Below are 23,169 nucleotides of genomic sequence, written 5' to 3'. Positions count from 1 at the left end.
TACTTGGATTTTAATGTATCACGGTCTTTATTTACAACTTCATTGGCAAAAAAGAAAAGGAATAGTTTAAAACAGTCTAACACAGGGCACTGCAGCTGATCCTGGCAGATTAATGAAGTTTCATTTTAAATGTCCATCTAATTGTCCAAAGATATACAATACTGAATCTGCATATGCAGTTTCCTTTATGAAGTACAGGCTCATATCTCAGGCAGTCTTTTAAACATATAAATACAAAGGAAATAAAACCACTCATTAAAAACTGCATTAAATGAAGGGTAATTTAAATTTATGTTGTCCTTGTAATAACGCATGCCCAATGAAAATCAAAAGCTGGAAAAGCAGTTACACTTCCTACTTGAGTGGACAGTTACAACAATCAATCATTTTCTGCAATGACCATTATATTTTTAATTTATCATGAACTACTCTGAACTTACTATGAGATGTAGCCAAAGTCAGAAGACAAGATGTAGGGAGAATATTCCTTTTTTGGAGAGTAAGCCCTCCAGAATCAGCATGGGAAACAAACATCCTGTTGAAGAATTCTAGGTGGAAAAAAATTAATGTAGTCAATTTCAACTCATGCTGAGCTGGCTTAATTTTTTCATTGACTTCTTTGGTGTCATTCTTCTAAATCAAGTGTGTTTAATTCTTCTTCTAGTTCATCCAAATCTTCCCCAGTAAAAAGATTTTCATCAACAGGAACAGCATCGATGACTCCATTTTCCTGTCCCTCCCCTTCGTTGTCCTCTTCCAAATCACTTCTTTCACCATTTTCAGCCCTACCTCCGGAAGCTTCACTTAATTTGTTTTCTAAAAATAAAAACTGAAATCAGTAAGGCCTAGAAAAAGAAAACACTAGTCCATTAGCAACGGACAGTCACAGACTGATATACTTCTTTTCCTTTTTCCATGAAAGGCTTCCCTAAGATTACTCCAACAAGAACTGCTCTTTTTCTGAGCTTATTTGTATCAATTATCTATACCTACTATAAAATATGTCTTTCACTGTAGACATCTGACTGCTTAACGGTTCATACATTTGAGGGCAAGATTTATCTTATACAACCTTGTGTTCTCTACATGACCCAACAATTAGGTTTTTAAACAGTCAACTTCCACATATTTTGTTTGAATAAATGATTATGGAATCAAAAAAAAACATTTATGATATAAGCAGCTACTTAGCTTTTGGTTTTACAAATAGTAGTTAAGTCACACTAGTCGTAATGCTGTAAATGAGTGTGAATGCAGAAATATATCATCTTGTCATCAAACTGTGGGGAAAAAAAAAACCCTGGGGCTATGGAGCTACTTTTCCTTTCAGGCTATAATTATATGACTGAGAAAACAAAAATGCTGCCTTTTCTTGTTCAATGACATCAATATTGAACACACAGAATTTTTAATAGCCTAATTTAAAGTTATTTCAAACATCTCTGATGACAAATTCTTGGGAATTATAACCTCTGAGGTACTTGCAATTGTGCCTATTGTCACCAAAGCCCTACTTCTCAAAGGAGCAAATCAGTCAGCAGATTGGCATTAAGACAATAGTCTGACAGCATTCTCAAATCTCAGGAGAACAGGCCAGTTTTTCAAGTTATAACTTTTATTCCTTCATTGTAAAAGCAAGGTTTAGCTTTTTTTCCCTCAACTTTTGCCTTGATCAGTAGTCTACCTTTTTCTCTCACAGCAACCATGCCAAACTTTTACTTTTTTCTTCAAATCCTCACTCAAGGTACAATTAGATATAAATTGTATCAGCAATCCTTATTTCCAAATACACCTAGCCAGCCTCTCCTCCATTCTCACTCTTAACTGAACTCATTATTTATACTTCCAGATCTTGCTTCTGTACCTAATATTGTTTCATTTTTAATTTTCATTCTTTCCCAGATCCTTTTTCTCTGGCCAACAGATATACTTAGATTTCCCATATCCTAAAAGGCCCTTCTCATGACCATGTCTCCCCCTCAAAGTTCTTAAGAGTGAGTGATCTGTAGTCATTTTTTTCTCCTCATTCCTCATACCATTGCAGTCCCAATGAAAACTGTGTACCCTATTCCTACAACTCCTTCCCTAATCACAATTAAGGAATTATTTCTAATTCTCATCCTACTTAATCTTCCTGAAATTCTTCTTAATTTTTCTCTGTCCTTCTCAGTGTCTTTCCCAAGCTTTTTCTCTTTTGACTACTCTAAAACATTGATATTTTCTGCAGTCTGTTCTAGAATGTTTTCATCGTATGTATTGTGCCTGGGTGTGTTCATTCACTCTCAGCTACCAATGCAGATGACTTTCAAACCTTTTCCTCCTGGTAATGTCTACACAGTATCCTAGACAACGCCACTTTTGATAACCAAAATATCTCATACTCACGAGGTCCTGAACTGAACTCATTAGCTACATCTCCAAACTCATTTTGGCCCCTTCTAGTTTGTTAATGGCTTCAATATCCAACCAGCCACCCATTTCCACAGCCTCCACTGTTTACTACTTTTATATACGGCCAAATCACATGTTTATATGTTACCAGTCTGATACCTGCAAGCATCTAAGTTTGCCAAGCCTGGCCTAACCTTCTTTAGACAGTTTCTGAATTCTTAGAATTACACAAAAGTCAGCATACTTACCATCCTTTTCTGAAGTATATGTGCTGAATCTTTCAAGACTGGCTACAGTAATACCTGTCTCATCTACATCTCTTGGGATGTACAGGCTTAAATCTATGTCATTTACGCTCACTGAATCATCAACCTTTAAAAACACATAGAAAAGAAAGTGTTACTAATAAGAATAGTTTTCATAAATTACTTGCCCTTTACCTCTGACATTTATCTTAATGAAATAAAATTATTAATAATGCCAAATGAAAACAAATGACTATTGCCAAAATTCACTTCTTTTTCTAAACTTCTTGAAAAAAGAATAGCAATGCCATACTTGAAGCTTCTTCCTCTGACATCATATTTTTACATATAGAGTATATTTCCATCTTTCAACTCAAAGGCAGAAGTCAGAATTTTATGATAACCATATGAAAAATGAAAAGCTATTTGCTAATACTAAGTCTCTGTATCACCAAATAATTCTGCTGCTGTCTCCTGCTCCCTTCTCTGTACTTTTTAGTGTCTGTCTCATGATTTTTTTTTTTTAGTATAAAATATTAAACAAAAACCTTTTTTCTTTTAGAGGGAAAATAAAACATATTTTACAGCTAATACACAGAAGCATTTAACTATATATTAGGCACTGCCCTAAGTTCTATAAAGAACTGTAAATAAACATAAACTTATAAACTCATTTAATTCTCACAAGTACTCTGTGATGTAGGGATTATCATTATGTCCGTATTACAGATGGGGGTGGAGGCCTAGCATGTAACTAATTTCCCAGGTTAGAGTCAGGATTTGAACCAAGGCCCCAAAGTTGGTACTCTTAACTATACTGCTCTACTGTCACTCTCTACTGTTTCTCTCAATCAACATGAGAAGATGAGGTGACAAAGCTTCCTCTTACCTCATCACCACCCGTTCCCTGTGTATAACGGGTATCATCTGCTTCCTCATCATCATCATCAACCAGTTCAGGACGAAATTCAAACACCTCACGACCACTAATCTATTCAAATACACACATGTATCAACTCAGGACAAAATTCAAACATTTCTTGGTCACTGATTTTAGACATACACATAATTAAATAAGGATAAAATCTTGCATAATACAGAAATTATAAAATGAAAGAAAGAATAGAGAATCTATTTGGGTGAGTTTGGGACATACCACTAATGCTTTCCCTGCTTTGAAGTCTGCTTTCCTTCTTTCCATATCTTGCTCAAGTTTATCAATCTTTTCTTGTCTTTTTCTTTTCTTCCAGGCAAGAAAAGATTCTAGAGTGATTTTGGTAACATTTGGACCTAGGGCAGAACGCTGCAAAGATAAAAAAGTTAATTTTCTCCCCCTAAAGTCATCTATGATACTATGATCTAATAGTTTTCTCTTACTTCAATTAAGCCCTTGCTTATGACTGTTATGAAGACATTAAATTTAGAATAAACTGATTTATTTTCACTTTACATGGCAAGGAGCAAAATGCATGTCCAGAGATACAAACATTTCTAAACATTATAAAATATATTATCCTGAGCTAGATGTCTTTTCAAAATTGAAGATGAGTAAAACTTGTCATGAGAAATAGTTTTAAAATAAGTCAATTGCTGAAAACAATAAATATGAAAAGCACCATGACAATATCCAAGTTTCATTTGTGATCCTCAAGAGATGAGAAAAAAAACTAAGCAAAAGGCACCATCTGCTTTCCTCAGGGCCAATAATCAAATAATAAATATACAGAAAAATAATACTTGCTGAACATCTGCCGGGTATTCAATGTTAAGTACTTCATACACATATGCTAACACATCCATCTCCACAAATAAGCAAACAGAGGGTGATGGAAAATTTACCAAAGGTTATTAGCTAATATGTGGCAGAACTAGGATACAAATAGTAATCTCAAATATATCTGACTCCAAAGTCTACATTTTCTATCACAGTATATTGCCTATGTGAGACACCAAACAGTATGTCCTTTTAAGAAATGTATATAATCTCAACATTAGACATGTACACAACACATTTAGATTACCCAAGACAAGGCAAAATGGATACAGTTTGAAGCATACAACCCTAAATCTAGTATTTCCAATAATCTCAACATGCTTCATGTCAAGGCCAGGAGCCTTATCTGCTAACTCAGTAACCCTATCTGCTGGCTCGAATAAAACTCTTGTGCTGAGCCAGAGATGAGCAGCTGAAGAGTCTTTGAGTCCAGGAATGATGATAAAACATATAGTTGAAAAACTGTAGTGGAGTTGTCTGCTTCCACACGTGTTAAAAACTACTAAATAATTAGTAAAATGGCAAAAAAATAAAGACACCAAAGAAAATATCTAAAACGTCAAGTTCAATCACTCTGAATACCGACTAAGCATTTTCACAAACTGATATACCAGTATATCAATCTTATGGAAACAGTTTATTTGATAAGCCAGCAGCTAGTACTTAAAAAATTATTTCATAATTCTAAAATTAATGTCATGCTTGGCTAATGATTATGGCTAGGCTTACATTTTAGACATATAAGAATAATCAAATAAAAAGTAAGGCAGCTTCGAGAAAAATTCATAATATTTCTTTCCCTTTCATAACAACATGCTATTGCCCCCAAGTGGTAAATATTAGAATTTCACAATAAATACTGCTTTAGTGTTTTATGGTAGGAAAAAGATACTAGTTACCTCTCTTTCAATTAGATCTTCTAATGAAATTTCATCTTCTTTCTCTTCTTTCTTTTTATCTTTTTTCAAGACGAACCCAGGAGGAAGTGCATGACGATACATGCAAATATCACCCCCTCCAGGGCATACCCAAAACCAGCCATATTTGTTGTTTTCAATAGCTTCGAGGAAATGCTTGCACACCTATAGAGACAATATTATTCACAAGCAGTGGCTCAGTGTGGTCCATTTCCAAGGTAAATGCTTAGGTATATGGAACAAGTACACTCAATTCACATCTTTTTTAGGCTAACCACTTACGTACAGAGCACCTTGCGTGCAGAAATGTAAATATAAATTAATTAAAATACTTAATACAATGGTAAATTCCCTTTAGAGAGGATCTGTATAAAATTTCTATTTTTGACATTGCTCTAAACTGAATTATACAAAAAGGATTTGCTGCCATTTAGGCTTTGTAAATGCAATCCAAAAGTCTGGTTTTCAAATAGGAGAAAATAAAAATGGTTACAAAAAAATAAAACCAATAACTTTGTTTTGATTTGATCTTTCCTAAAAACTAATCACATGCAGTAAAGATACTAACACTATTTGAATTATCTGAAATTATAGGCAATTTCTTACATCTAAGAAAGGAGCAAGGCACAGAAGAAACACAAAGGATAGTGACCCTTTAAAACATGAATGGGTGCAAGATGCAACTGTACTGAAGCCTTAGGTAACACGCTTTACAAACAAGAAGGAAAAATTAACTAATAAGCATCATTTTTTTCCTGAAAAAATACAACAGAAGTAAGTAAAAACGATATTTAGAATTTTTCTAACACGGCAAGGTTTTTCATGGTAACTATACTACAGAATAAATATGTGGACATGAATGTAGGGTCTGAGAAATAATAAGGCACCAATTTTTTTTTTTTTTTTTAATTTATTTATCAGTAATAGTGGCTCACGGGCTTAGTTGCTCCGTGGCATGTGGGATCTTCCCAGACCAGGGCCCGAACCCGTGTCTCCTGCATTGGCAGGCAGATTCTCAACCACTGCGCCACCAGGGAAGCCCTAAGGCACCAATTTTTAAAAGTACATTTCCTAGAATACTAGAACCATTATCTAACAAAAATTCATTTTGCAATTCATATGCAACAATATTTTCACCCTTGTGATTTATTAATGTCTCCCTACCATTAAAACAGAGTATGTTATGAATTAAGCGGGTTAATTTAATAGTTCTACCTCCATGCATTTTGCACAAAAAAATAAAGAATTCTACATGTTTGAGAAAGTAAAACCACCTCAGAAAACGGCATTTGAAGGACTTCAGCCACATGGTTTTCAAGTCACTTTTAAACAAGAAACAAATTTGTATAACTTACACCTGTAAATTCCAAAAACAAAGCTTGATTCACCTAATCTTTATGAAAAGAGGCAATAACTTAAAGAATAATCCAGTAGAAAACAGCAGCAAATACCTTGCCACTTAATTCTCCCTAATGATAAATACCACAGCAACTCAATTCAAGAAAAGGACATACTATTTGAGTTTTTGGTTTTTTCTTTTCCGCCTCACCGTGCTTCTTGTTCACTACTTCTTCCAGTTTTTTCTCATCCCAATTATCCATAGTATCTAAATAAAAAGAGATATGGAGACTAAATACTGTAATTTTATCTACTGTCCCCAAAACACATTGCGTGTATCCTTACACAGGAAAGCTCTATTTTAAGACTCACGACCAAACACATTTCCTTTAAAACACCAAAGGTAGGAATAACACTGTTGTGAGATTATCCACTAAAATCTAAGTACTTTAGGCAAATGAGAAAGTAGTACTGGAAGAAAGGGTAAGAGACAAATACAAAATAAGCCACTGGTTTTTAAACATCTTCATTTACTTAATCAAAGGGCATAATATGGTAAATTCAGATTTTATGAAAAACAACAACAAACAACTATTCTTTGGGACAAACACAGTCCTACTAAGACTGAAACAGTCTTCAAGCTATTAAATATCTTAGTGACAAAAAACCAAAAGTAATATACATTTACTTTTAAGAGAATATCTTTAAAAAAAATACCTTTTTCAAGCTCTTCATCTCTTGCATCAATGTAAACACTTCGCTTTTCACATTTTCTCTCCAGAGTCAAGTCATGAGAGAACTTACACTTATCTCCTTTAGTACACTGTCCTTGCTTGAAGAATGCACATACCACAGATTTGGGATCTGCACCTATGTCAAATAGCATATGGTATTTGTACCATAATCTGCCAGATCACAAAGTAGAGCTTCTATCTGAGATATAATTACTTTTGGTTAACTTGTTATTTTCTATTACTGGTGTCAGAGGAAATGCCATATATAAGTGAACAGTAAGACATTTCTTCTAAGTTCTTTCTAAAGCATTTTATATCTATTTTTGTTTCCTTTATTCTTACCAAAAAGAAAGAGAGCAGGAGTGGGAAACCAAGCAAACACATAGGTTATTCTATCGTCACTTGTCTAGTTGGAGTCAATGAGGCAGGAGGCAAAAGAGAAATATAAATGCAGGTATACTGCCAACAGTTTGGGATTTATAGTTTTTACAACCATAGGTTTGCTTTGCCCACTACCAAAGATTGGATATTATAAATCAACTAGTAGACTGCCCCAAATCCTTAATTTTCCCTTAAGTGAGGGGCTAATGGCTGGACTTAACAGTTGTGCGACGCAGCTATGCAGATGTATAAAGGAACCATAAGAAAGTCATTGACAAAGATAACTTTGACAAAGGGAGTATTATTTTCATAGCATACACAACTGGCTTATAATCTGAAGAAAACATATTAAGAGTGTTAAAATATGAATTACATTTGATAAAAATAACGTTTCTGAAATTTAAAGTTTACCTTTACTTATTTTTTGAGCAGCAACTACAGGTTTGAACAACTCATTTAGCTCTTGCAATTCTTTCTTCTTGTCATCTTTCTTCAACTTCTTTTCAGCTTCACTTTGTGCTACCTATAATATTCACAGGTATAAAATGTAAATTTGATTTCATATAATGAAATTGTTTTTACTATATAGTAATATACAATATCACTGACATAAAGACAACTGCATATTACATGTATATAGTTCTTACTTCTCAATATCAGTGTTACAATGGCCTTCCAGTATATATTAAATGGTGTGGTTAAACCATTAAATGAAATTGCTAAATTTTGTAGCAGCTGACTTTTATAAAAAAAACCTATAAATGGTACCATGCCAAGTTAAAAGCATATTCAAAAGCTTATAGCAATAGTATTTATTAAGCATATGCTACATGCCCAGCATTTTTAGCAAATGGTTCTCACCTGGGAATTTCTTCTGTGACAACAACCCAGAAACAAGTAGGTGCATTTTGAAGATTAGAGATACAAACATCCTGAAATGCACAGTCCCACACAATAAAGAATTGTACCAACCCAAATACCTATAAGTACCCTTGTGGAAAAACACTGGGCTAGGTCAATGGGGGAGATCAAACAAAACAAAACAAACATGACATATGACATAATTCCAGGCACACAATTTACATACCTAATATGATTAGAGGATTCATCCAAACATTTATATGTCAGGTCCTATGTTAGATGACAGGGAATACAAAGATGAAAAGACAAAGATGCTTATTTAAAGAAGCTCGGAATCTAGTGGGAAGACAGACATGTCAACAACTATAATATAATACATGGTGCTCTGGGAACAAAGAATGCCAATATGCCTAAGAAAATTAGACTGAGCTAATATTTTACGGATGAATTCTTTTGATGGGCAAGAAATGCAGAGAGTGCCAGTCAATGCAAAGATATGAAAAAGGTATGAGAGACATCAATGAGAAATTTGGACCGTATCAACAGGTGACAGGATAAGACTCAAGAGTTTAAAGTAAGCCAGTGATACAATCAGATTGTATTTTACAAAGATCACGACAACTTTGTGAAGCGTGGACTAGAAGGAGCCCAAGAATGAAGGCAACGAAAATGAGGCGGCTAATGAAACTGCTGTAAGCAAGAAAGCACAAGGGCTTTAATTTAAATAGGCATTAGTAGCAAGGATGGAGGAAAGGGGAAGGAGCGCTCTTAAGGAGGTAGAACTGTTAGGACTAACTGACTGGACATGAAGTACAAGGGAGAGGGAGGAGTCTAGGATTATCACTTGCATGGTTAGTGCTGCTAAACAAGACAGGGAATATAGGAGGAACAGGTTTCTGGGCAGGAGGTGGGGATGAGCTCAGTTTTAGACATACTGAGTATGAGATGCTTACAGGGCATCTACGTGGAGCTATTTAGAAGGCAGCTGGACATGGATCTTGATTCCCGGAGAGAACGTCTGCTTTGAGATAAAGATTTTAGAAATAGCTGCTTACAAATAAGTAAACTTTGGGTGTGTATGAGATTACGCAAGGACAGCATAAAAAAGTGGTAAGAGCAGAGAACAGTTCCCTGAAGAATACCAATATTAAACAAGCCAACAGAACCTAAAAAGCCCGTTAAAGGAACAAAGAAACATCAAAGAAACAGAAATCCAGGAAAAAGATGTACTAAAGGACAAGGAAATTTTAGGGAAAGATTGGCCAAATACTATAATAGGGTTAAAGGCATTCTAAATCCTGACTTTGACCATGTGGGTCGGATGTGTTTAAACAGAAAAACGGGAAAAGTTTTCTAAAAAGAAAAAATTTAAGTCACTTTATTTTTAATAAAAAGTATTCTTTGCTCATTAGGCCCAACTCAGACATTTGTGGGACCCCAAGCAAGAGTTCAGTGGATGCCTACATATCATTTTTGTAAATGTTTATAAATTAGCAATCAAACTAATGTTAAATCAAGTATGGTTTGTACCCCTACTTGACAAACATACCTTGTGACCTGGAAAGACAGTTTCAAATTTAAAACGCTTAGGTTCCATGGAGTTCCACACTGGAGCATGGCAGTAAAGTGAGAGTCAACCCCTGGCTCCTCCTCTTCCCACCCTGAGTTTCATCCCACCACATTTGTGCAGGGAGAAAGAAGGCGCAGAGCAGAACATGGAATGGATCAAGGCACTGTCCACACTCCTAGCACATATCCTCCCTTTGACTACTTCAGGCATATTGGCAGTGTAGTACACCCTAAGATGGACTTGGGGTAACTGACCTTTGCAGGCCCTGAGCTGGTGTGGGGAGAGGTACATCTGGAGGAGACACAGAGTAGGGTCATCCTCGGCATCACAGGGTTTAGGGTGAGGCATCTCTTGCTTGGCTCCAACAGCAAGACTGCTGCTCATTTCCAATGTTAAGTATGGTGGTTAGGTACCTCAAGTTCACAGATAAAAGGTCAGGTACCCAAGAAATTATCAAAAATATATTACTACATGTACTATCAAGCCTAACAACCACAACACATTTTATGGCTTTCTCAGGTCTATAAAATTTGAATACCAGTCAACATACTTCCCACTAGAAGAGAAAACAGGGGGAGGGGGAACATGTTTGAAATGAATTCTTATATTATGCCAGATGATTTACATTATCTTCTCTTTTAGTTAAACCATAGAAACCCTACAAGGGTAAATGCCCTTACACTATACTACAAATTAAAGACCAGTGTCACTAAATAATTTAAGATCATGTAACAAATAAGATAGGGGGATGCATACTCAAGTTGATCTGATTCCAAGGCCTGAGCATGCATTTTTATGAAACCAAGCTATTAAGTCAGCAATGTGGAAGATCAAGCTTTTGGCTTTAGAGTCAAACTGTGTAAGAGAAAAAAAAGTGTTGGAGGCACTAATTTGTAGACAGCATCAGTGATAGAGGTTAACCATCTCACGAATATATATTCTGGTATTTTCAGATGGAAAAAAAAGTGTTTCCAAAAGTTGAGGAAAAGGAGATAGGGTGGTGAAAAAAGTACTTTTTAAAATAAAGGTCCATGTCTATAAAATCCTAAACTCAATAAAGTGAAAGATCTACATAAAATGAAGAATTGAGAATACAGAGATTTGAAGAAAATGGAGCTAAATTTTTTTGAATGATAAAATGGTAAAACTGATAAATGATTAAATAATTTCAAAATTCATATGGAAAAATAAACGCCTAAGAACAGCCAGGAAAAACAGAAAAGGAGTAACATCTTGGGGGGGAAGGACTTGCCTTAATAGCTAACAGAATATGTTACTAGGCCACTATAATCAAAATCAATGTGATACTGGTTTAGGGAAAGACAATAAACAGAAAAGAAAAGAGAATCCAGAAATAGATCTGAACATATATGAGACTTTAACATATGTCAATATGGGTATTTCAATTCAGTGAGATGAACGATGCTGGTATAAGTGGCTATTCATTTGAAAAGAAATAAACTTAGTATCATACAAAATAAATTTATATGATAAAATTACAGACTGTGCAAATAAAATAATTAGAAAAAATCGAGGAAAAACACACATAATCTCGTGGCGGGGAGACCTTTTAACCATATAAAAGAAAAACTAGACATATCTGACAATACAAAAACTAAAAACTGTTGTACAACAAAATGTAACAAAAACATCACAAATTATCTATAATGTAGACAGAAGGTGTCTCTCATAAATTGACAATAAAAAGACAAATAACCAAAAAAGCAAAGGATCTGAATAGACAAGTCAGAGAAGTACAAACCAAAATAGCCAACAAGCTTATGAAAAGGTACTCAAACTCACTAGGAGTAAGGGAAAGAAAGTAAAAATGAGGTATCACTTTATACATAATCAGATTGGAAAACATTAAAAAGAGCTTTAGTACCTATAACTCACGTACTGCAAATGAAAATCTGAAGTATTACAATCTCTATGGAGAATGATAGGCAAATTTATTAAAATATAGAAATCCATTTCCCTTTATTTAGAAATGTGTCACCAGACAATTTATGCTACAGAAATAAAAGCACAAATGCATGTAAAAACACATGTATAAGGATATTTCTTGTACAACTGTTTTTAATGTCAGAAAGCTGGAAACAAAATGATTACTTATAGTGAAATGGATGGATACTGTACATCCGCATCACAGAACAGTATGCAGCCATTAGAATAAATTAGAACTATATCAAAATGGTTTGGAGGAATATCTAAAAGGTATTGCTGAGTAACAAAGGCAAGATGCAGGAAAGTTTATAGAGTAGGATTCCATTTTGAAACACAATTACAATATCAAACATTTTTATCTGCAACGATGCTGTACTACATCCGTGTGAAGAAAATGAAGAAATTTAAGTTATTTACCTGACGTGGATTTTGTTGACCAAATTTAACTTGATGAGTGACAGCCTTGATAAACTTCTGTTGCTTTGCTCCTTTCTTATTCTTTAGACCAAAAGTTTTGTCCTAAATGAGAAAAATTATTGAGATATCTTAGCAATTTATATTAATTTCTTATCTTTTTTCAGTCATGTCTAAAAATCATTCTTTCATTTACGTATTGGTAAGAAAATTATTCTTTCTTTATGCTATACACAGACATGCAAAACACTACAACAAGTCTAGGCAACATATGACCTCAAAACATCACCCAGGATTCTTTAGGATTCAATACATACTTATAACTACCATCAATAAACTTGTTAGCCTATAATGCTTTTTCTCAGTTGTGTTTTTAGAATATCAGTATTACAGGATGTGCAGAGTTGTTACACTAGGATAATTAGTTCAACAGTCAAATAAGTTTAGGAAAATGCTTATTTAACAGGGTTTTTAATTCTCAAGCACAAGATATGTGAGAGCCTTTACTAGAGGGGATACAGTAGGCAGCAATCCCAAATCTTATTTTACCTCAGAAAGCATTTTTCTCAGAGTATCCTGAGGGATTATGCACTACTGAACACATTTTACGGAATACTGCGTAAGAAGATACATTAAGTTCTGGATTGGTTTTTTGGGGTAATAGAGCTATCCTCTCAAAACAATTAAATTTATAGAAATCAAACTACTAAAGTATATACATTACTAGCTGTTGCTAAAAAGGAAATATTAAAATTGAAGTATTCCTAACTAAAAAGCAACAATCTAAATTTGGAATATTATTAAATAGTAATTTGGGCAAGTTATTAATACAACAGCAGCTATCAGTTATGGAATGCTCATTATGTGCAAGGCACTAACGGTGGTCTTTGACTACTTATTCATATTTAGTAAGTATACAGCATAAAAACATTTAGAAAGCACTGCACAACTGTGTGTGTGTTTGGGGGCTACAGTGGGTTGAATAGGGTCCCCCCCTCAAATTCATGTCTACCCCGACCTCAGAATGTGACTTTATTTGGAAATAGGTCTTTGTAGCTGTAATAAATTAAGATGAAGTCACACTGGATTACAGTGGGCCCTAAATCCAATGACTGGTATCTCTATAAGAAGAGGAAAGGACACACACATAGAGAGAGAAGGCAGTGTGAAGAAAGAGGCAGAGAGATTAGAGTGATACAACTTCCAGCCAAGGAATGCCAAGGACTGCCAGAAGCCACCAGAAACCAGGAAAAGGCAAGAAAAGATTCTTCCCTAGAGTCTTCAGAGGGAGCACTGCCCTGCCTGCACCTGATTTCAGATTTCTAGCCTCCACATCTGTGAAAGAATAAATTTCTGTTGTTTCAAGTCACCTGGTTTGTGGTAATCTGTTATGGCAGCCCTAAGAAACTAACACAAGAAGCTAGACTGAGTGAGCTTCACTCTAAGGTAAACGGGTGAAAAGGCTGTCAGGAAACCACCAAACACTGGTATCTGAAGTCTTTTTTCCTGTCTTTTCTGTTTCTCTGGAGAAGAATCTTCTAGCTAGGAGAGCAACAACCCTGGCTAAAGGACTGGAGAAGAGAGCAGGTGGGAGAAGGTGTCTCTTAGTTTACTACACAGACTCCTTAGTGGCCCTTTTCAGGCTCACATTTTAACCATGCTTCCCACATCCTTTGTGTCCAGTTACAGAAGCAAAGAGGCCTCCTGATTTATCCCCTTCACCTCCCGTTCTTGCAAGGGGAATAGATAAGAGCTATCAGCTACTTCTATACTTTTAACACCCAGTTTTCAGTCACTCGCCTTCTGCATTACCTAGTACCTCCCACTGTTGAGCTTTTTGCAGACTTCTGCAGAGCAAACCCACTTGCTTCTCAATCACGCACTCTTAGGTGGGCACTCAGGCCCAACTGCTCTGCTTTACTAAGCCAGTTAACCAACTCATCCATCCACTATCAATCTTCGTATGCTGAGGTTCAAAAGTGCAACACCATCTACATATGTCTCATCAGAGAACAGCATATCTGGGGTTCAACTCATGCCCCACATGTAACTACAGAGGAGAAGCAAACTGTGAATAAACAAGGCCAAACAGCAAGGTAGATACTGATATATGAAGACTCAGGAAAGAAAAAAGTCCTCTAAGGGGATGTGGCCAGCTAGAGAAGAAAGTACTCATGACAACAGCTTCTGGTAGAGGTATATAAGCTCCAGATTCCAGGAGAAGAACAGTTTTTCAGGTTTAAATACACTGCTTTAGCACATACTTAACCAGTCTAAAGAGAATGAATGAGTTGTGTCTTGGAAGTCTCTAATTAGGTTAGAACTTGGAAATAGTTATTTTTTTCCAGAGATAAGGGACACTTATTTACCTAGTATTCACTAAACATAAACTCCTGAATATATACTTTATTGAATCCTCTTAACAACCATATGATATACTATTATCTCATTCTGTAAATGTGGATACTGAAACTCAGAAATGTTCAACAATTCTTTTGAAGTAACATTGCTAATAAGGGGCAGGCTGTACAATGTAATGATTTAAGAGTATAAGCTCTGGAGTCAGACTGGCCAAATTCTAATCCCAAACAGAACTGGGCAAATTACCTTCTTTGTCAGTTTTCTTATTTGTAAAGTGGGTCTCACTCTAACCTCTTAGGATTACTACAAAGAGGTGGAACACAGTGGTTAACATCAAGGACTCTGGAGCCAGAATCCTGACTCTGCCACTTGCCGGCCTAATAACCTTGGGCAAGTTATTTAACCTGTTTCTGTTTCCTCAACTGCAAAAAGGTACTTATCTCAGTGAGAGAATTAAAGGAGCTGTGTAAATTTATCACTTGTAGATGGCTTGTTTCTTTTCCTTCCTTTCCCCAAAACACTGAGAACTGTGTCTGGCCCAGGTATATTTGACTCCAAGCAAAGTCCTTGTTCTTTCCACCATGAAAAACTACTTCCCAGAGAAACTAGTTAGGTTATTGGGTCGGTTGGTACACAAAGTTTTCTGAATATTACACTGTGGACCTGGGATACTAACAGTACCTCTTGAAAATAGGATAGTTTGAAATTCGGAATACTTCCAAAAGGCTTCCTTTCCCTTTTTCTTGAGTTCAGGACAGACCTTACCTAAAGATTAACCTGGATTTAGCGTCGGGGGATATGAGATGGGAAGACTGGAGGTTATACTCAACCACAAATCATGGTTAAAATAAACCTAGGGAAACAGTGGTCCTCATTAGATTAATAAGGTCCCAAAGGTTAAGTGATAAGGAAGAAACAGTGTGTGTTTCAGACTTGGGAAATTAAATACAAAGGAGTTTAGAGAACAGGCAGTAATTCTAAGAAAAGGACGACTCCCAGAGGTTCCAAAAGCCTTAACACTCAGTGAACTCCAGACTTCACTTAAAACTGACACTTTCTCCCCCTTCCACTTCCACTTCTTCCAAGCAAGAAGTAATCCTGCTTCTTTTACAGGACAGCCTCCACTCCTTAAATAAGATGTCTGAATAAAGGAAGGGGGCAGGAGTGCAGGTCAATAATGAATAGTACTCCAAGATAACTGGAGTCCTCCTTTTGGGACACTAGTATAAACAAAGGCCAGCACTGTTTTACCTCATTAGTTTCTTCCCCAAATGCACTCCAGTATATTTTTGTTGTCTATCCATGCAATGGATATTCTGCAGCTGGTTAATACAGCTTCAAGTAATCAACAGTTGACCTTAGCTGAAGTTTTTCACTGGCAACAAGAATCATTTCTTTCTCCATCCTTTACATACCTGGATCCTATCCCTATAGGTCTCCATTACTACTTCCTTGCTGCTACAAGGCCTTAGCTGGACATCCTTTATTTGCTTGCCCTAAACTCAGATTATCCCCCCCTTTCCATTAACAAACCTTCCATTTCCCAAAGCTGACTTCAGTTTATTAAATTTTATCCAAAGAAAGCAAATAGTGCATGCCATTTGAGACAACAGTGTGAATGTTTAACTGAACCATAACCCTTTTTGATATACTCATTTCAGAAAGAAAATACTTATAAATGCAAATGAATTCATGAAATCTTGGGGAGTTTAAATAGAGAAAGTAAAAAAATGAAGGCACCATAAGGAAATTATTTCAAGTGATAGAAAGTAAGCACTGCATAAACAGTACAGTTCAGTCTATTTCCCCTAACTAGTTCTTTTTATATTAATAAATTAACAACTGCCATTAATTGAACATATACCATATGTGAGGTACTTTACATGTCATCTCATTTAACCCACTGTTCTGTAATATAAGAATTAGCTCCATTTTGCTAATGAGAAACTGCGGTTCAGATAGGTCATGTAACGTGTCTAAAACTACAGAATTTGAAATATATATATATATTTATTTATTCATTCATTTATTTATTTATGGCTGTGTTGGGTCTTTGTTGCCGCGCACGGACTTTCTCTAGTTGTGGCGAGCAGGGGCTACTCTTTGGTGCGATGCGCAGGTTTCTCACTGCGGTGGCTTCTCTTGTTGCAGAGCACGGGCTCTAGGCACGCGGGCTTCAGTAGTTGTGGCACGCAGGCTCAGCAGTTGTGGCTCGTGGGCTCTAAAGCACAGGCTCAGTAGTTGTGGCGCACGGGCTTAGTTACTCCGTGGCATGTGGGATCTTCCCGGACGAGGGCTCGAACCCATGTCCCCTGCACTGGCAGGCAGATTCTTAACCACTGCCACACCAGGGAAGCCTCCGAAATTTGAAATTTTAATGTGAAATATGGGATTCAAATGCAGGTCTATCTCGCCCCAAGCCAGTGCTTCTTTCATTAAATTACGCTGTCTCTCATGCCTCTTTTTACTTCCTTTACTTAGAGTTCTCAAAAGCTACGTGTTGCTGTTGTTCTTCTATAGTGAGTGCCTATGGTGGTGGCAGTGGAAGCAACAGAGGTACAGAAGATGGGACAGGCAAGTAGTGCAACCACTTATTTTAAAATCTCTTCAAAAGTACTGCTTAAAAAGCTTATGTTCTACTTAACTGTCAATTTTTGGTGAACTTAGAATTTCGGGTCATAGTCCTATAAAAACCTTCCAAAATTAACCAGACTCTTAAATAAGTATTAGCCTTTTACAGGTCAAAATATAGACTATTTTGAAAAAGAAATATTTTTTTCCACAAATATTATGGTCATAGAGATAAACAACCAGTAAGAACCAGGTTCCAACTACGTTCATTATAAGTCTGTTGCAGAATATATTTTACATCACTAAAAACAGAACTACCATATGACCCAGCAATTCCACTCCTGGGTATATATCCAAACCCCCCCCAAACACTAATTTGAAAAGATGCATGCACCCCAATGTTCATAGCAGCGTTGTTTACAATTGCCAAGATATGGAAGCAATCTAAGTGTCCATCAACAGATGAATGGATAAGGAAGATATGGTACATACACACACACACACACACACACACACACACACACACAATGGAATACTACTCAGCCATAAAAAAGAATGAAATTTTGCCATCTGCAGCAACATGGGTGGACTTGGAGGGCATTATACTAAGTTAAATGAGTCAGATGGAGAAAGACAAACACTGTATGATATCACTTATATGTGGACTATAAAAAACACAACAAACTAGTGAATATAACACAAAACAAACTACTAGATACCAGTGGAGGGGGGGAATAGACAGGTGGAGAAGTGGGAGGTACAAACTATTGGGTGTATATAGGCTCAAGGATGTACTGTACAACACGGGGAATACAGTCAATATTTTGTAATAACTATAAATGGAAAGTAACCTTTAGAAGTTGTATATAAAACTTAAATTAAAAAACATGTAGAATTCTTAAAAATATATATTTTACTTCATCTTAATTTTTAAAGGCTTTGGTAATAAAAATCCTTTCTAGTATTCAAAATTGTGCAAATTATACAAAAATTGATAAAGTGCTGTTCTGGATGAAATCTGATTGAGGAGCTGGGAGCTAAGCCTGCTGTAACTCTCCTCAACCCCTTGTAAGAGCCACTGTGACATGCTAGGGCTTTAGGTAAGTTTAAAAAAAAAAAAAAAAAGTCACTTATGATATTTAACAAAATAGAATATACTGTTTCCTAACCATGATGAATAACACAATATTCTCTATAAATCTAGTTTCACAAAAAATGATATAACTTAACCTACAATTTACAATATTGTCGTTCCTCTCTGGTGGTAGCAAAGATCTATGCAACACACTACCATTTAAAACAAAAAACAGGGCTTCCCTCGTGGCGCAGTGGTTGGGAGTCTGCCTGCCAGTGCAGGGGACACGGGTTCGAGCCCTGGTCTGGGAGGCTCCCACATGCCGCGGAGCAACTGGGCCCGTGAGCCACAACTGCTGAGCCTGCGCGTCTGGAGCCTGTGCTCCGCAGCAACAAGAGAGGCCGCGATGGTGAGAGGCCCGCGCACCGCGATGAAGAGTGGCCCCCATTTGCCGCAACTGAAGGCCCTCGCACAGAAACGAAGGCCCAACACAGCCAAAAATAAATAAATAAATTAATTAATTAAAAACAAAAAACAAAAAAAACCCCACTCATCATATATGTTAAATGTGAGGGAAAAATGCTTAATTTCACCATTCTGTTAGAATACTTTTGGCTAAAGAATACAGCTATTTTGCAATTTTCTTTGGTGAAGTCTTCATTAACGAAACTAAAGTCCTCTTTACCTTAAAAATAACCTTGTAACAAGATTAATGAATCCATAATATAACTACCATTTTTAGTTGATGGGATACTATAAGTAACTTTCATTTACAATTCCTTAAAACAAAAATAAATATTTATTTAAAAATAGAAACACTCATATATAGTTAAAACTTGATAATGTGTAAAGTATACTTACATTGTCATGTAACATTTAATTTCATGTCTATACGGGAGTTTTACTTGGCATCATGGTCTAACATGTTAATACAACCTCAGTAAAGGAAGTTAACAGGTAAAATGTCATCCCTAAAATGCTCCTGGTTTATTTACACAGCACCGAATGCCATCAGATCTCCATCCCCAGAGATCTACCTAAGTGCCAGGAGTCCAGATTGTTCAAAAAGGTATAGCAGACACAGGTGTGAAGGTGACAAACATTCTGTTTTCAAATCTCCGGTTATGCTACTCATGACAGTTCTAAATAGCACAAACTGGCAATAAGAATACAGGTTCTGCTTCAGTGTTGGAACTTGGCCAAGGCTACTAGAATTCTAAATAAGCATGTTAGTTAAATTCAACCAGCAGACTAAAAATTTTGTGAAATTTGACAAAGTTCTGATTAGATTTATACAATGAAAATCTGGAGGCTTTCAATGCTATTTTTCAAGGCTATAAATACTAAATATTAAAAATAATAATCATTTATAAATAAACATCTCATTTCAAAACACGCAACACGCATTTTGGTCGTGTTCTAATAAAAAGTTAACTATTCCACAAAAGGCTCTCCATTAATTTTTCAGATATACCTTATGCAGGAAAAACGGTCATGGTTTTTCCAATTACTTCTAACGTACACGAGGAACTGTTTAATTATGAGAAGGATTAATAACAGGAATTGAGGGAAGAAATATCTTGTTGGGGACTACACTGTACGTTTATGGAATCTCAAATACGGTTCACTCTCTTAAGGAAACTCATTGATACAGTCGTTGGACTACAAACATAAAATATTTGAGAACGTCAACAGCGTTCCTCTGCCATTAAAGGGCAACAGGCTCAGTGCACTAAATGAATATGTATAATATATAACAAATCCAGATACGGCACTGTACACAGCTAGTGACATGAGACCTAATCTCTCTTAAAACGTCATTGGATTTAATGTAACTCAGAATCTATGTGACAAGCGCCATGTACAAGACGGTGGGCTACGACATGAAAGAAACCTCCTCTCTTTATGTAACTTGAAACAGTTTAGAGATGGATCGAGAAGGCCACGAAGAAGTAATCTGTTGCCTTGAAAGAAGTAACCACTATTCCTAAGTGACGGGTAAAGAAACAAGGAACACAAAGGCTCGTAATGAGTCGGCCTCCCAGAAAGAGTCTGGTCCGGGGCAGTTCAGCGTAGTTTTAAAGACACAAGCCTAAAAACATCTTCAATTTCGGTGACTAGCGAAGGACACAACCTTGTGTGGGCACTGGGGTGGGGGTCGTTTCGCATGCGACCCGGTGAAGGCTGCCGTGTGGGCGGAGAAGCAAAGGCTGGGTACGGGGGCGCCAGCGGCGTCACTACAGCGATGAGAGGCAGTGAGCGTCATCAGGGCGCTGGAGAAGGGGCTGTGGGCACACAGAACCAAAGGAAGGGGCACGTGGCCCCGGAAGACGCGAACAGGAGCCGGGGAGCGTGGAACCGGGAGACTGCTTTCCTGAGGACTCGCGGCGTGAGTGGGGGAGGGGGTGGGTACTCACTTCGATAATCTTCTCCTTCTTTTTCTGCTCCGCCTTTTTGCTGCCCCCGGCCTGAGCCTGTTTCTTGGGGGGCATTGCGGAGATAGGTGGCACCGGCCAGACTTAAGCGTAGCTGGACTCCCTCAGGGACTCTGGCCCCGCGATAGGAGGAGGAAGACACGCGCAGCCGTCGCCGCCGCACCACACGGAAAGCTAGTCGCTCACTCGCCGCCGAAACGCGGCCTTTGCGACAGTTCGGTGCTGCGGAGCATTGTGGGTAGCGAGGAGCGCGGAAGCGGAGGTGCGCGTGCGCTTCTGCAGCGGCCGGCCAGGATGGGGCGGGGACGGGACGTGGGAAAATGACCAGGCGTCACACGTGATGTCGCTTACGCGCCTAGCGTTTTCTTGGTTGCGGCAGGCCTCATAGTGGTTGGGGAGAGCGGGTTGGAGCCCACTGCGCTTGAGTTCTCCCTGCGCATTCTGTTCCGCTGAGGATGTGCTACTCATGCCCATCTTCGCCTCGGGTGGAGGCTTTTTCTGCCTGCTGGATTAGTGGTCGCCTGTAGCATCCCCAGCCTGGGTGATCACCGAGCAGCCGCAGCAACTCGGGGATGCTTGGAGGTTCAGGGTACCCAGTTACCTTCTTCTCGTGCCCAGGTGGGGCAGGGCCGGCCGGCGAGTGCAGCGTGCTTCAGGTTACTGTGAAGGTTTACGAAGAAGTGGAAACTTTCTACATAAGATAATGCCAAAGAATCCCGTGTGTGTGTGTGAGAGATGTATTTTACTTCATCTGGGATCCTATCCCTGGTTGATGGGTGGACTCCCCTGTCTTTTACTTATTTATTTACTTTCTTGTTTATCTTTTATTATTTTTTGTAGTTGTTCATGTCAGAAGACGGAAGGACCCCACCTGCTTCTCTATTCAGTATTATAATCTTTCTGATTCTTTGAGAATCTTCTCCTTTAAGACTTCCCGTGGGGAGGGAATGTATTTGCCTTGTTTCTCTTTTTAGTGCTCCCAACGATAGCATTGGGCCCTTTGATTTTTGAAGAATTTTATCGGTAATCATTCTTATAAAACTGATGAATTGTAAGTAACAAATATGGGGGCATTATAAAGAATCTAGAAACTAAATTATAGTAGTGGCCCCAGGTTCATAGGTCTTAACTCCCTTCTACCTCCGACCATTACTTTTGTTTCTGCCCCGCAGTTGTGATCCAGGCAGAGAAAAAAGATCCTGCCTTGCCTTAAGTGGAAAATATACATTTTAAAATATAGTACCTCCTCTGATAGCCCTCGTCCCTCATAGTCATTTATTCATAGATTAGAAATAAGTCTAACTCATTGAATTCACTGTTTTCTGAAATAATTGCTTGTTTGTGGTATCCAGTAGCAAATGAAAGTAGGATTAGGAATTCAGTACTTTTACTCCTTTATAATTCAAACTAAACTTCCACAAAACAAAGTTTAAAGGTGTAGTCCAGGGGTTACAAATTCAAATGCTCCAGAAAGCAGGGATATAAACATGGGTGTCAAGATGAATGAAATACACTAGGGCAGCAGTCCCCAGCCCTTTTGGCACCAGGGACCGGTTTCGCGGAAGACAATTTTTCCACGGACTGGGGTGGGGTGGTGGGGTAGGCGGATGGTTCAGGCGGTAATGCGAGCGATGTAGAGGGATGGGGAACAGCAGATGAAGCTTCACGTGCTTGCCCGCCGCTCACCTCCTGCTGTGCGCCCCGGTTCCTCACAGGCCGCCGGTCCGAGGCCTGGGGTTTGGGGACCCCTGCACTAAGGAATAGTGGACCAGCGTTAAACCTGAGGTAAATGCCCACCATAAAAGAGCTCAAAAAATAAAAAAGTTAAAAAAAATGTTGGTCTTGGCTGATTGATTTGGTAGACAGGCTGTGGATTTATTGCCTTGGATGTAGTCTGTTCCCTTAACTTTACGTCTTTAGAAGACATCAGAATATATTACTTGGACCCGAGTCTCTAGGCGGTAGGAGATTTGGTACTGAAGAAGAAATTATTTTTTTGCTACCCAGCAGCCAAAGGTGCTTCCTGACTATAGTTAACAATATGATAATATAGTATTATGAATCAATTATACTTCAATTTTTAAAAAGATGCATAATAAATTTTAGAATAATTAGTAAAAAACTCAATACTGTATTGTATACTTGAAAGTTGTTG

At 37.5% G+C, this 23,169-nt stretch overlaps 1 protein-coding gene across 1 annotated transcript; it reads right to left on the bottom strand.

Moving 5' to 3' along the window:
• ZC3H15 (zinc finger CCCH-type containing 15) lies at window positions 1-21,219 on the bottom strand. Its single transcript, XM_036858566.1, has 10 exons — window positions 20,997-21,219; window positions 12,576-12,677; window positions 8,192-8,303; window positions 7,383-7,535; window positions 6,842-6,933; window positions 5,310-5,492; window positions 3,793-3,939; window positions 3,526-3,627; window positions 2,640-2,763; window positions 1-816 (listed from the first exon to the last, which is right to left on the bottom strand). The coding sequence occupies exons 1-10, from the start codon at window positions 21,069-21,071 to the stop codon at window positions 626-628; spliced, it is 1,281 nt and encodes a 426-aa protein (XP_036714461.1). The 5' UTR covers window positions 21,072-21,219; the 3' UTR covers window positions 1-625.
• Window positions 21,220-23,169: the final 1,950 nt, after the last annotated feature.

The sequence above is a fragment of the Balaenoptera musculus genome, chromosome 7 (assembly GCF_009873245.2).
Source record: "Balaenoptera musculus isolate JJ_BM4_2016_0621 chromosome 7, mBalMus1.pri.v3, whole genome shotgun sequence".
NCBI classification, from domain to species: Eukaryota; Metazoa; Chordata; class Mammalia; order Artiodactyla; family Balaenopteridae; genus Balaenoptera; species Balaenoptera musculus.
Note: the sequence above shows the minus strand (reverse complement) of the source record. Positions and strands in the feature narration are given on the sequence as shown.

Excerpts from the sequence above, each read along its gene's own strand:
- ZC3H15 (XM_036858566.1), bottom strand. The coding sequence starts at position 21,071 with ATGCCCCCCAAGAAACAGGCTCAGGCCGGGGGCAGCAAAAAGGCGGAG. Across the intron at positions 12,678-20,996 it reads AGAAGGAGAAGATTATCGAA|GACAAAACTTTTGGTCTAAA; the intron begins GTGAGTACCCAC and ends TTTCTCATTTAG. Across the intron at positions 7,536-8,191 it reads TGCTCAAAAAATAAGTAAAG|GTGCAGATCCCAAATCTGTG; the intron begins GTAAACTTTAAA and ends TATTTGACATAG.